This window comes from Rattus rattus, chromosome 9, assembly GCF_011064425.1.
Source record: "Rattus rattus isolate New Zealand chromosome 9, Rrattus_CSIRO_v1, whole genome shotgun sequence".
NCBI classification, from domain to species: domain Eukaryota; kingdom Metazoa; phylum Chordata; class Mammalia; order Rodentia; family Muridae; genus Rattus; species Rattus rattus.
The window spans coordinates 67,488,083-67,502,093 of NC_046162.1; the positions used below are offsets into that span (position 1 = coordinate 67,488,083).

At 48.3% G+C, this 14,011-nt stretch overlaps 1 protein-coding gene and 1 non-coding gene across 2 annotated transcripts in view; one reads left to right on the top strand and one right to left on the bottom strand.

Moving 5' to 3' along the window:
- Window positions 1-1,368: 1,368 nt before the first annotated feature.
- Ube2o (ubiquitin conjugating enzyme E2 O) overlaps window positions 1,369-14,011 on the top strand; it is a 50,778-nt gene continuing 38,135 nt past the window's right edge. The window contains exons 1-2 of the mRNA XM_032914199.1: window positions 1,369-1,374; window positions 3,441-3,914. Of these exons, the coding sequence (XP_032770090.1) occupies window positions 1,369-1,374; window positions 3,441-3,914 (480 nt within the window). The remainder of the gene's footprint in view (window positions 1,375-3,440; window positions 3,915-14,011) is intronic.
- On the bottom strand, window positions 8,057-8,164 carry LOC116910775. Its single transcript, XR_004389283.1, has one exon. It is a non-coding gene; the product is annotated as a U6 spliceosomal RNA (small nuclear RNA).

Sequence of the window (14,011 nt, forward strand, 5' to 3'; positions counted from 1 at the left end):
AGCAGCCAGTGCCCTTAACTGCTGAGTCATCTCTTCAGGCCCTGTGCGTGTGTTAATTTTTCCCTCCGTGTAGTTCTATATCCCCAGTATCCCAAAGATTATCCAACCTGCAGGGTTCGGCCTCTTTTCCCTTTTGAAGTGCCGAGCACTGTAATAACAAAGCACCTGACTAACTGCCATGGATGGTGTTAGAGAAATGTGTGAAAAACTGCTTATGATTGGGAAAGGTTAGGGGCAGATCTCGAGTGTGCGTAATCTCCTTTAAACAACCCATTAGAAACCCTTTGTCTGAGATTGTATCTAAATCTTTAGGACCTTACCAAGGTGACGCACCAAATTAATAGAATTACTGTTTATATTTAACAATGGTGATGAGGAGCCGACCATAGGGCAGTCGAGTAACAGTCTGTGGTTTAGTCTAGGCAGGGGGTTTGTAGCATTACGGCAATGATTAAACGTTACTGGGAGAGCTAATGCCAGGCCCTGTTCCACATCATAATCTCAGCACTGCAGTACTGCAGGTGAGAGGAAGTTAACCGGAACTGGCTCACTCTCTCGGATTGTCCTATGTCTCCTACAGGAATGCTGTGGCCTACACCTGCCCCCAAATCATCAATCTCTCTCTCTCTCTCTCTCTCTCTCTCTCTCTCTCTCTCTCTCTCTCTCTCTCTCTCTCTTTCTCTCTCTCTCTCTCTTACACACACACACCAAATAAAGAACAAATTTAATAAAATTTTTAATTAAGAAAAGGGTTGACGGGGTTGGGGATTTAGCTCAGTGGTAGAGCACTTGCCTAGCAAGCGCAAGGCCCTGGGTTCAGTCCCCAGCTCCAAAAAAAGAAAAGAAAAGAAAAGAAAAGGGTTGACAAGAAGGCTCAGAGGGTAAGTGCTCAACTCCGATGATCCAAGTTTGATCCCCAGAACCCCACTGATGGAAGGAGAGAGAGAACAGGCCCTGAAAGCTGTCCTTCCAAATGTGCACCATGACTCCTTCACTCCCCAAACTATTTGTTTTAGGAATAGAGAAGCTCAGTGCTTGTCTTTATAGATCATGGGTGTCTTAGTTTGGGTTTTATGGCCCTTCACGTTGTCCTTCCAGGAAAAGCAAATCTGATGGTGCAGGAGGGGACCAGCCTGGGCTTTGGTCCTTGTCTTAGTTAGGGTTTTACTGCTGTGAACAGACACCATGCCCAAGGCAACTCTTATAAGGACAACATTTAACTGGGGCTGGCTTACAGGTTCAGAAGTTCAGTCCATTATCATCAAAGTGGGAGCATGGCAGCATCCAGACAGGCATGGTACAGCAGCTGAGAGTTCTACATCTTCATCCAAAGGCAGACAGGAGGAGATTGGTTTCTAGGCAGTTAGGATGAGGGTATTAAAGCCCACACCCAGGCTGGAGAAATGGCTCAGCAGTTAAGGGCATTGACTGCTTTTCCAGAGGTTCTGAGTTCAATTCCCAGTAACCACATGGTGGCTCCCAACCATCTGTAATGGGATCCGATGCCCTCTTCTGGTGTGTCTGAAGACAATGACAGTGTACCCACATACATGAAATAAATAAATCTTTTTTAAAAAGCGCACACCCACAGTGACACACCTACTCCAACAAGGCCTAATAGCGCCACTCCCTGGGCCAAGCATATTCAAACCATCGAAACCAATAAACAGTCAAGAATTGGAATCACAGCTCCCCTTTTTTTAATTGTTGTTTTGTCTTGTTTTGAAGACAGGATCTTACTATATAGACTACCCTGGAACTTACTATGTAGACCAGGCTAGCCTTGAACCCACATAGATCCTCCTGGTTCTAACTTGTAGCCACTCCCAACTCCCCATCTTGTTATGTATAGAGGGACTCCCTGAGATCTGGATTCACCAAAAGGTCTTTGAAGGCAAACCACTGGTGTTTTTTTTTTTTTTTTCTTATTTCTTATATTGAAGGCAAACCACTGGTGTTTCTTATTTGACGCCCTTTCTCTTGGTTCTTTTTTTTTTTTTTTTTTTTTTTTTCGGAGCTGGGGACCGAACCCAGGGCCTTGCGCTTCCCTAGGCAAGCGCTCTACCACTGAGCTAAATCCCCAACCCCTTGGCGCCCTTTCTCATTTGGCTCTGGGCTCTCATCACAACCTCTAGACCAATTCCTAAGGGGTCACGACCTTCCAGGTTCTGCTTGGGACTCTACCTATTTACTCTATACCTGTCTATTACAGCCTTGCTTACAAGCTGCCTAAGAGTTGCTTTTTCAGCCATTCAATGAGTATTTGTTTTGTGTGCCCAACTAGACTGTTCTCTAGGCACATGTTGGAGGCACCACCACACCCAGCTGACCTTTTTAAAAATAACTTACTGTGATTATATCTGCTTATATGAGTGTGGGCACATGTGGGCACCTAGAGGACACAGACTCTGTCACTCTGCAGGGTTACCATCTTGACTGGGATGCTAAGGGAGCTGGTGAAACTTGACTGACTAGGAGTGAGGGCACATACCTTGAATTACAGTACTCACTTGAGAGGCAGAAGCTGACAGAATTGAGTTTGAGACCAGCCTGATTTACATGGTGAGTTTACATAGGTGGGTCAGTGAGAAGAGTCCAGGCTAGCCAGGGCTACACAGTAAGACCCTGCCTCAAAAAATATATATACATTTATTATTATTATTATTATTATTATTATTATTATTATTATAGAAAAGTGGGGGAAAAAAGTTGGCTGAATAGGAAAAGCATTGACCACATAAGCCTGATGATCTGAGTTCAATCTCCAGAGGCCATACAAAGGTGGAAAGAGAGAACCAACAACTCCACTAAGTTGTATTCCACTTTTAGCACATTTCTGCCACACACACACATCATATACATATATATAAAATCATAATTTTAAATTTAAATTACTCTTATTTATTTTGGATTCTCTGTAGCCCTGGCCGTCCTGTAAATCAGGGCTGGCCTCGAATTCACAGAGATCCTCCTGCCTCTTCCTTCCAAGTACTAGGATTAAACGCATGTGCCATCGCTAAACCGCATTTTTTTTTTAATTTGTTTGGTTTTTCGAGATAGGGTTTCTCTGTGTAACCTGGACAGGCAGAGACCTGCCTGCCTCTGCCTCCCCAGTGCTGGGGTTAAAGGCGTGGCCACCACATCAGACTGGGGCATAATTTTTTTAAAACAAGTTATAGTCAGCTTTGCATACAGTCCCCGCCCCTCTACTCCAGTAGATCACTACCCTTCCTCCTGCCCTAGATCCTGCCTCTTCGTTCGTGCGGCCCTGCCACGCCCCGCGTCAGTCCTTCCGCCCCCGCCCCAAGCATCTTCAGCGTCCCCTAGCGACCGGGCGGCGGCTCCTAGCAACAGCATCCCGGCGCCCTAACGACGGCGGCACGCAGGCCTACGTCAGCGCGCTCGGCCCCCCCCCGCCGGCCCCGCCTCCCGCGCCTTAGGCTGCCGCCGCCGCTACCGCCGCCGCTGTCGCTGCCGCCGCCGCCCGAGACTCGCGCAGACAGTTATGGCGGATCCCAGCGCCCGCACCCGCACCCGCTCCCGCCCAGGCCCAGGCCGCCGCCGCCCCGACCTCGGCCGCAGCCCCCGCCGCCGCCCCGCCGCCCGCGCCCGCCACGGACTCGGCCTCAGGGCTGTCCTCCGACTCCGGCCCCGAAGCGGGCTCGCAGCGCCTGCTGTTCTCTCACGACCTGGTGTCGGGCCGTTACCGCGGCTCGGTGCACTTCGGGCTGGTGCGCCTCATCCACGGTGAGGACTCGGACTCGGAGGGCGAGGAGGACGGCCGCGGCAGCTCGGGCTGCTCCGAGGCCGGGGGCGCGGGCCACGAGGAGGGCCGGGCCAGCCCGCTGCGGCGCGGCTACGTGCGCGTCCAGTGGTACCCGGAGGGCGTCAAGCAGCATGTGAAGGAGACCAAGGTAAGGCCGGCCGGGGAGGTCAGCAGGGCTCCGAGGGGTGGGGGTGGGGGATGCCGCCTCAGCGCCCGGTGCACCGTCATCACACCGGCCTGGGCGCGCACGCCGGCAGGGCTGCCGGCACGGGGCGAGGGGAGGGGCCTTGCGAGCGATGCTCGGCTGTGGTGTTGGCCTCAGGGTGATGGAGGCGCACGGATGCCCGTGGGGACCTCCTCAGGCGCGTTCGGCGTTACACTAGTGCGGCGTTTTGCTGACAGCCCCCACCGCTGAAGGAGGTCCATGCTGCATTGTGCTTCCCGGAGGGAAGGCCGAGCCGGGGAGGGCTTGGCTGTGGGTCTTCCAAAACAAAGATAGAGGTTAAAACCGAAGAAGTTGGGCAGATGCTGAGGGAATGCTTGGTGGGGCAGCGGCCCGACGTCCTTTTCGTTTTAACCCCGCAGCATCCTTTGAATTGCTGAGGAGAACTTTGTGAGGGAAATGATGAACCGGCCAGGGCCATGATATTAATAGTACTGAGGGAGATGGTGGCAGCTGCGACTGAGTGTCTAAGGACTTCTTGGGGTGGGGTGTCCTATGAAATCGTGGATAGAAGAGAGTGACCAATGGGAAAAGCTGTCGCATATTTCTGGGGTTTTTGTTGTTGTTGTTTTTTGTTTTGTTTTTTTTTTAACCTGGGGTTCTTAAGCAAATACCACATTCTCCCACTGTTTTTCTGGAAGAGGCTTGTGAGTGGAGCAGTTCTACGAGAGAGGACTGTCATCATAAACCTAAACCAAGATTGGTTTGCAGGCTTGTTTTCCTGACTGTGTGTTTTGTTATCTGTCTCTCACATATCTTTACCTCACAGCTCTCCCTCTCCTGCCCTTCCCCATTAGGAAACATTTCTGAGGATGAATCAGGCCTGCCTCCTTTTAGGTCCCCAGAAAGTGAGAGGTCTGCTTTGGGGGGAGGTTGTTGATTTCATTATTTTTTGCAGTGCTGATGGTTGAACCCAGGGACTTGGTGCTGGACCAGCACTTTGACGTAGAACTACATCTTAAAATCATTTTAGTTTATTTTGAGAGTAAATCTTGCCAAATTGTCCAGGTTGACCTGGAAATTTAGATATTCTCACCTCAGCCTAGACAGTATGAAGGATTAAAGGAGCCACACCATGAAACCCATGGGGCCTGAGGCTCTTCAGAAGTTCATCTAAGGCAGAGTGGGGCGACTCCTGCTTTTAACCCCAGCACTAGGGAGGCTGAGGCAGGAAGATCTCTTGAGTTTGAGGCCAGCCTAGTCTACATAGTGGACAGCCAGAGCTACATAATAAGACCCTGTCTCAAAAAGAAAACAAGTGGGGTTGGGGATTTAGCTCAGTGGTAGAGCGCTTGCCTAGCAAGTGCAAGGCCCTGGGTTCGGTCCCCAGCTCCAGAAAAAAAAAAAAAAAAAAAGAAGAAAAAAAAAGAAAACAAGCAAACAAACAAAAAAAGGTTTCTCACACTGAGTAAACAAGACAGCAGAGGCATATGGCTTCATGCCATCCTAAGAATGGAGACACTGCGGATGGAGGATGGCAAGAGACCAGGTAGGAAAAAGCCTGACTCCTGAGTAGAGGCTGTGATCTCGTTCTTGTGCAGGAATGCTTACTGATACCAGCATCGCTCTTTCAGTAACCAGTGTGTACCCACATCTACCCAACACACACAAAGTCTCAGCTTCTCCTCAGAAACATGTAAATCAGGCAGCAGCTTCTGATTCTTGTGAAAACTGAGTTCATTTGCAAAAGTGTTTGGAGAATGTTCCATTTTGCAGCAGAATGCTTATTAAAAATGCTGGGGAAAAGGGTTATTGATCCCATTCTGTGTCTGCATTGTGGGGCCAGCAGTTTTCTGTAAGGTTCAGAAAATACATTCCATCAGTCAAGCTACTCCAGAAGTTTGACTTCCACCCTGGCTGAGGAAGCTGAGCCTAGTTCTGCCTGCCACTGGGCACTGCCATTTCCTCTGTCTGTTGTTCCTGTTCATCTTGACATAGGTGGTTAACTTTGCACCTATGGTCTATGTCCCCTCTGCCTCCCCCAACAACATGTAATACAATTTGACCTGAAAAAGCTCATTTTGGAGTTACATAGAAAACAACTTGAAAAGACATGTGTTTGGGTAGGTTTTAAAAATTCCCTCTTGAAACTCGGTTTGATTGCATTGGAGCCCATCTTGTTTCTGGTAGTGTTTCCTTCATTATTGTAATCCTTGTAGCTTCCAGCAACGGGATTCCGGGGAGGGGTGGGCTAGGAGTATCCAGTGCAGGCCACAAGACACAGGCCTAAGAGAACATGTTTTGGGAAGCTTGTACATTTTCAGATAGCAGGTGTCTGGTACCACGAGCTGTGGGCACAGGACAGAGGTGGGTCCTGGGACCTTGTAGCACTATATTCAGGGAGCGTGTCCTGCCCTCCTCTACCTCATTCATTCTAACCTCAGGATGACAGTGTACCAAAGCCCTGGTCCTCAGGAGTGTTGTTATGAGACGAAGGACTTTGCTACTGGCAGTTTGTGGGTGACAGTTCTCTATCCTGGAACTTACTGTATATATGAGGCTGGTCAAAGACTTGGAGATCCGCCTGATTGTGCTTCCCGAGTGCTGGAAACAAAGGCATTCACCACCACATCCAGCTATGGTGACAGTTTTTTTTTTTCCTTGTTGGGTCTTTTTGTTTGGTTTTGTTTTTTTGGTTTTTTTGTTTTGTTTTGTTTTTTGTTTTGTTTGTTTTGTTTGTTTGTTTTTGAGTATTTTTTGGGGGGTGGGGTGGGGACAAGGTTCTCTATGTAGCTCTTGCTGTCCTGGAACTTGATATGTTAGATCTGCCTGCCTATGCCTCCCAAGTGCTGGGACATAGTTTGTTTCTAGAGCTGTGATAAACACAATGACCAAAAACAACTTGGGAAATAATTAATTCAGAAAGATCTATTTCACTTCTGCATCTTGTAGTTTATCCAGAAATTCACAGAGCCCTGCCTGCCTCTGCCTCCTGAGTGTACACCACAACAGGCTTTTTTGTTTGTTTTTTTTAAGTTGACAGCAGCAGTGCACACCTTTAATACTAGCAAGCTGATTTCTTTAATGCCAGCAAGGCCTGCAGAGTGAGTTCCAGGATAGCCCAGGCTACACAGAGACATTTTGTATTGAAAGAAAAAGTTGGTAGTTATAGAATAATTTTAACTGTGTCTGTTTGCTGGCGCATTCCTCACATTCTGGAGTGGTTTTGTAGTTTACATATTCAGTTGGAGAATATGAATACTGGCTTAATACTTTTTTTTAAAAAAAAGATTTAGTAATTCATTTTACGTACAAGAGTGCTATATCTGTACACCTGCATGCTGCAAGAGGGTGTCAGATCTCAAGATAGATGGTTGTGAGCCACCATGTGGTTGCTGGGACTTGGACTCAGGACCTCTTGGAAGAGCAGACTCTCTTAACTGTTGCTCTGGCTCTCCAGCCCCAGCCCCAGCCCCCTCCCCCCTTTCCTTTTTTTTTTTTTTTCCTTTTTTTTTTTTTGAGCTGGGGACTGAACCCAGGGCTTTAAACGCTGGGCAAGCGCTCTACCACTGAACTAAATCCCCAAACCCCCCCCTTCCTTTCTTAATACCCTTTATTTTAGCCATACTGACCTGAGACATAGCCTCTTGCCCCAGCCTCCCAAATAATTAGGATTTCAGTGTGTCTGCCATGCCTAGCTTAATACCTCCCTCTCTTTAAAGAGATGTGCTTTTCTTTTTAATTGTGTGTGTGTCTGTGTGTCTGTCTGTCTGTGTCCGTGTCTGTGTCTGTGTCTGTATAGGGCTATTAGTGAATATGAGTAAATTTGAGTGCAGAAGCCCAAAGAGGACATGAGTGCTAGGAACTGAACTTTGGTCCTTGGGAAGAACAGCAAGTGCTCTTAACTGCTGGTACATCTTTCCAGCCCTAATACCTGTCTCTAAATGTAAGTTTTTAGCAAATTTATTTATAAAGAAAGATTAAGGGATGGGCAAGAAGCCCTATGTCCCTCTTGTCCCCTCACTTTAAATGAGCAGCAGAAATAGTTGTTTCTTCCACAAAGCATGGGTTTTGAGGCCCAGCAGCCAAGATTAAGCTTCTTATATTTTTCTTTTCTTTTCTTTTTTTTTTTTATGGAACACTTCACGAACTTGTGTGTCATCCCTGCACAGGGTCCATGCTAATCTTCTCTGTATCGTTCCAGTTTTTAGTATATGTGCTGCCAAAGCAAGCACAAGATTAAGCTTCTTTAGAACCTAAAGAATGGCTAGGCGTGGTGGCATTTTCTGTCGTAGCACTCTCCATCTCTGTGAGCTTTGGGCCCGCTTGGTCTACATAGTGAGTTCCAAGACAACCAGAGCTACATAGACCCAGTTAAGCTCCTCCAGGCTCTCTCTTCCTGCATTCTGACTTTACCTTGGTGGCCCATTCCTCGGCTCAGAGCTTCTCACCTGGCTGAGTGTTCTCTGTGGAAGCTCACCCATTTCCCAGCACTGCCAACTCACCCTTTGAGTTCTGTTCTGAGATAAAGCCAACAGCAACAGCCCCTTAGCTGCCCTGAGCCCTGGCTAGACAGGGAGGTCTTCACTTCCACCTCTCATGCTGAGATGGAGCACTCCTAGGGGGAAAGAGTCAGACTGCTGTTTGTCAGTTCAAGCTCAAGATTTTTCCTGGAGGTACTTATTTTGGCTTGTTTTTCTCCCTCCCTCCCTCCTTCCTTCCTTCCTTCTTTCCTCCCTTCCTTCCTTCCCTTCCTCCCTCCCTTAATAGGGTCTCATGTCACCCATGCTGCCTTCAAACCCACCTTGTAGCAGAAGACAACTCTGTACTTCTGGTCCTTCTGCCTCCACCTCCCAAGTGCTGGAAATGACATGGCCACCACACCCCACTGTTGCTTTCCCACCTCTTGTGTGTTGTCTTTTAAGTTGCCCCAACACTCTGTGTCTCTAAATTGAAGCTGCCTGCGATTACACTGCTTTTGTGAAGCTGGTATGGGGTGTGTATGAAGCTCCCCGATGACAGGTCCCTCTGGAATTGGCTTTACAGTTTATTTTTGGTTCCTACTCAGGCCAGCATTTCCATGGGGAAAGCTGTTTAGGTCTAGCATCATAGCCCGAGAAGTTTGTCTCACTCGTTCAGGTGCAGGGGCCCATTAGAAGGGATTGTTCTTAGTGATGTAACAGGAAGGGGTTATATAAGGTTAAAGCAAGATGCAGGGCTAAGTGGTTCTAAATTGCATTTTATTCAGATAGAATCACAGCTTGGAGACTCTTAACAGCTGTCTTGTGACTTTATTTTGTCCCTTGATTTTCTCTCTTCTAACTCCTTGGCCTTGAGACCACAATTGTGTCTCTGTGTGGTAATTCCTTTACTCAAGGGCACTTTGACCAGATGAGGGATGTGTGTTTGTATTGCAATTGGAAGTCAAAACCCTCACTGCTCCTATGGCTGGCACTGGCTCTGGTTGACCTTGGCTGAGCCGTTGCTTCAGCCTCTTTGCTGGCAGGTGAGATGTGTGTCTCTGGCCCTAGAGTGAGCCTACAGAGGTGGAGTGGTCAGCAGTACAGTCCTGCTTGTGCCTGGGATGACTGCTTGGTCCTTATGCTCGGAACATCGCTTTTCTGTCACGTGGTGGTACCACAGCAAAGAAGCACCTTGGAAAGCTTGTTTTGGTGACATGGGAGTTCCTAACTCCTGTGTCGTGGGGTGGGTCACAGGTGTGACTTGGGAGCCTTTTTCAGCAGTACTCATGAAATCTCATGACTTTGTGACTTTGTAAGAAACTTAGTAATCTGTAATTAATGTAGCACCTCCAGGAGCAGGCAGAACAAATCTACAGATACACAGGTGACTGTGTGGTTCCTCAAATCTAGAGATCATCACCACTGTCACTATCACTGTCACTGTCAGCAGCAGCAGTAGTATTTTTTGAGATAGCACTGGCTGCACTGAAACTGAGTTGTGCAAGCATGCAGACCCGACTGGCCTCTCCCTCCCCAATGCTATGATTAAAGGTGTACTCCACCACATTGGCTGGAAGATCTCTTTGGAAATTCCCAGAAGATAAGTGATCGGATAAATCCCAAGGATAGATCACAGCTCACACCTATCCTTTTGTTGTGTCCCAGGCACTTGGTGCTATACTCAGTGCTCACGGCCACTGTGTGATTGAGATGCTTTTACTGACCTTGTGGTTCAGAGGAGAAAAGTGAGAAACAGCCAGGCTAAGGGACTCATCCAGCAACTGCCTAAGTGGAGGAACCTGAAAACAGGCTCAAGGAAATGTCAGTTGTCTACCTGAGACTATAAAGGTTCAGGATTCATCCATCCTTGTTATACATACAGGGACCACAAATGGTTGGCACGGCCATCCACTTGCTGACTATGAAAAGCTCTAGTTGGGTAGGGAGTGGCTCCTAGCGAGGTGGGTAGGGGGCGGACCATATGCTGTCTGAGCACACTGCTCCTCCCTAACATCTCAGTCATCCTTAGAACCATCAAAACCACATTGTGGGGTAGAGCGCTTGCCTAGGAAGCGCAAGGCCCTGGGTTCGGTCCCCAGCTCCGAAAAAAAGAACAAAAAAAAAAAAAAAAAAAAAAAAAACCAAACCACATTGTGTTTCTGGGGAACCTTTCACTCCCTAGAATGTTGAAGGAATACAGCACCAGCCTGCCTCAGTCCATCAGCGGAGTCCCCTGCTTCATTGGGACTCCAGCCTGACCTGCTTGCCCCTTTGCTGCAGTATCTGTCCCCCTGCTGCTGGGAATGCTGACTCATGAATCAGGGTCAGGAAAGATTCCTTGGGAAGACTAAGTTCTGCCTCAGTTCTTTTCTTCCCTGTATTCTGTGGTCTGTTTTCTGCTTCAGGACATGCAAGGTGTTTCATGCCTTCTCTGCTTCCTTGATGTCCTTGCTTTTTCCTTTCTCATTTTTGTTTGGTCAAGAACTTTCTCTTTCATTATTTTACACAGTAGTGGGCCTCATGGAATCCCCTGGAACCCGTTTGGGGCCCACATTTTTAAAAAGAAGTAGAGTTATCATGTGTAATGTGAATGACTGTGGGCACATGACCGTGTCAGCTGCCTCTGGTGGTCCCCTCAGAGTGGGAGGCATGACAGTTGCTGTGATTTCTCCCAGGGCAACATGATATGAGCTTCTGTTAGGTCCCTGGGAGCTTTGAGAGTCCCCCTGCTCTGTGACTGGCCTGTTTCTTGGGACTGCCAACCAGGCCTGACAGTCTAAAGTGAGGAAACAGCCCTTGGGAAAGTTTAAGAGCGTCCAGCTTTGGGCGCTGTCACAGTCCCTACTCAGTAGGGTTTGGTACTTTTGACCGGCTCCTTCCTCAGGCTCTGTCTAATGGCATGGAGGAGTAGGAAGTGGGGCCAGTGGTGGACTTCAGTGCTGCAGCAGCCTGGAACCTTCTCTCGCTGAGCAGTGGTGCTCTTCAGAAGCCCTCTGTACCTGACATCTCAGCCTGCCCCAGGGCTCTATTAGGAAAACCTGGTGTGTGGTTATCAGGGAAGAGCCAAGTGCTTATTGGAATTTTTTTGTAGATCAGAGTAAAATTGAATCACATCAATGGTTGTCTGAATTTGTCTGTTCCAAGGTTATTTGCCCTTCAACTCAGGGTGACTGTGTTTAATGAAGCCTTGGTCACGTGTGTCCAGGCTGCCCAGAGTCCTAGACACAAGCGTGTGGTGTTCTTTCAGGGGAGGATAATTCAAAGCAGATTTCATGATTTAATGGACCCTCCTACCTTTGGTCTTCTATCTGGTCTCTCACAGTGGGCAAGCACTATGCCCCTTACAAGGACCCAGGGAGCAGTAATGTGGAATGGCTACCCTTAGGGGTTAGATCTTGTTGGTTATATATATATGATTGGGCAAAGTCAGTTTGTTTGCCTGTTTTGAAAGACTGCAGCAACAGCATTTGCTGTTCTACAGCTGGGTCACGGGACTGACACACTTGCTGTGTCACTTTTGGCTCACGCTGATAACATAGCCACATCTGGGGAACAGTCTGACTACGGCAATTTAAAGGTTTAAAAAAAAAAATTAAGATACTGAGTCATGCTGGGAGGTTGGGGGAGAGCCAGTCAACCCTACCCAGCCAGCCCAGAAAGATGAAGACAGCAGCTAGCACTGACAGAGATTTCCTGCAGGCTCACTCTGAGAAAGCGTCCTTCATTTGCATACTGCAGCTAGAGCCTGGGGCTCTGGCAGTCTTTCTGCCTGTCTCATTTCTAAGCTGTGTGTAAGGGGCTCGGCTGGGATGTGCAGGATTATTGAAGCAGCCTTGATGGCTTCTCACCCAGTTCCTTTGCTGGCCCCTGAAGGCCAGGTGGGAAGTTTACAGGCACACAACTATGTCTCCTAGAGCACCAGGCCTGGCATAGTGGTGCTAGAAGCATCCTGTATTTGTCTGCTCCTGCTTAATATCTTAAGGGACTCAGAGAGCCCTGAAGGTTGATGACATCATCCTATAGCCAGGGAAGAGAGCCTCTCCTGTCCTCTGGGGCATCCCAGTCCTGTGCTGGTGGAATTGGTTGTCTGCCTCCCATTTCCTCATGACCCCTCACCTTTGGCCTTCCATCTGGCCTGTCACACTGCATATGATGACTCCCCAGAGGTCATATGACTAGGGAATTCCTGGTCACCACGTTTGCCGATTGTCTTAGTCATTGGGCCTTTGATGCTGTCTAATGTTCTGCTCAGCTCTATTTTTGACATTTGTTTTGTGATTATATATGTGTGGGCACCTGTGCCATGAAACACCTTTGGAGGTCAGAGAACAACTCTGGGAGTCTCTTCTACCTTATGGGTTCCAGGAACCAAACAACAGGGTTGTCAGACTGGGCAGCAAGCACCTTACACCTTGAGCCATCTCAGCAGCCTCGGAGATGCCCTCGGAGACTTCTCCTTAAGGGACTTGGGGTCCCATTATAGCTCGGTTTTTTGTTTGTTGGTTGGTTGGTTGGTTGTTGTTTGTTTGTTTGTTTTTTGTTTTGTTTTTTCATTTTCTTCCCCAGAAGCCTTGTTCAACCTCTCCTTCTCTCCCATCCGCTCCTGTCTCCTCCTCTTTTCTTCCCCTCCCTGGGTTCCGAGTGCGTCTGGTACCTGCGTCTGGATGTGTATCACATCTGCATCCTTCCTGGTTGCCTGTTGTCCATTCTATCAAGCTCTCAGACCTTTTCAGTGTGAAGTCTTGGCTATGACTGCCCTGCCCTCCCCAAGTCTGTGGGATTAGAAACATGCCCCTAGCTTTTCAATATGAAAACATTGCAGACATCCAGAGACGCTGAAGAACCAGACCACTGATAGCTAAACTGCCAGCCACAGTGAGTCAGCAGCCTTTGTCACTCTGCCATCTGGCTTCATCTGTGTATGACAGTGAGTTCTTGGGAGCCACTTCTCAGTTAGGTGCAGACACGATGACAGTGCACTCAGGGCTAAAGCTACAGCTTCCGACAGTCAGAACATCGCCACCATTATGAGCTTCCCCTCTCACTTTGACCCGTTGTCATCAATGTCTTGTTGAGCCGCCCTGTTTCCTCTGTTTGCCTTTTCTTTTCTCCCCTTATTTACTTGGAATTGAACTATGGCCTCATACATGGTAGGTGAATGATCTCACACACCCCCTCTTTACCTTTGATTCTGAGACAGGGGTTTTTTTACCCCCAAGCTGCCTTGCGGCATTCACTATAGCATCCACTCCTGTGCTTGCTCATTCAGTTTCTGGAGGTTCTACAGACCTGGAGCACCAGGCCTGGCTGAATGACGTTTCCTAGGTATCCTGTCTTCAGGTCCATCCCAGACAGCTTCAAGTTGTCTTATAGGTGACAACTTACACTCTTAGACCCAGCCCTTTCCCAGTTGTCTGCAGCCAGTCTGACTGCTTTTCTCCAATTCACAAGGACCTCCAGCACCCTCTGGCTCACTGCATTCCTTCTTGTGCAACAAGGGTAGCAAAAGAGCTGTGTAGGCAGATTCCTGGGAAACATGGTGGCCAGCGTTGTTTATTCCTTCAGCTCACTCATGCAGGACTCTCAAGTGTTCATCAGCTTACCTTCTGTCTCACTTCC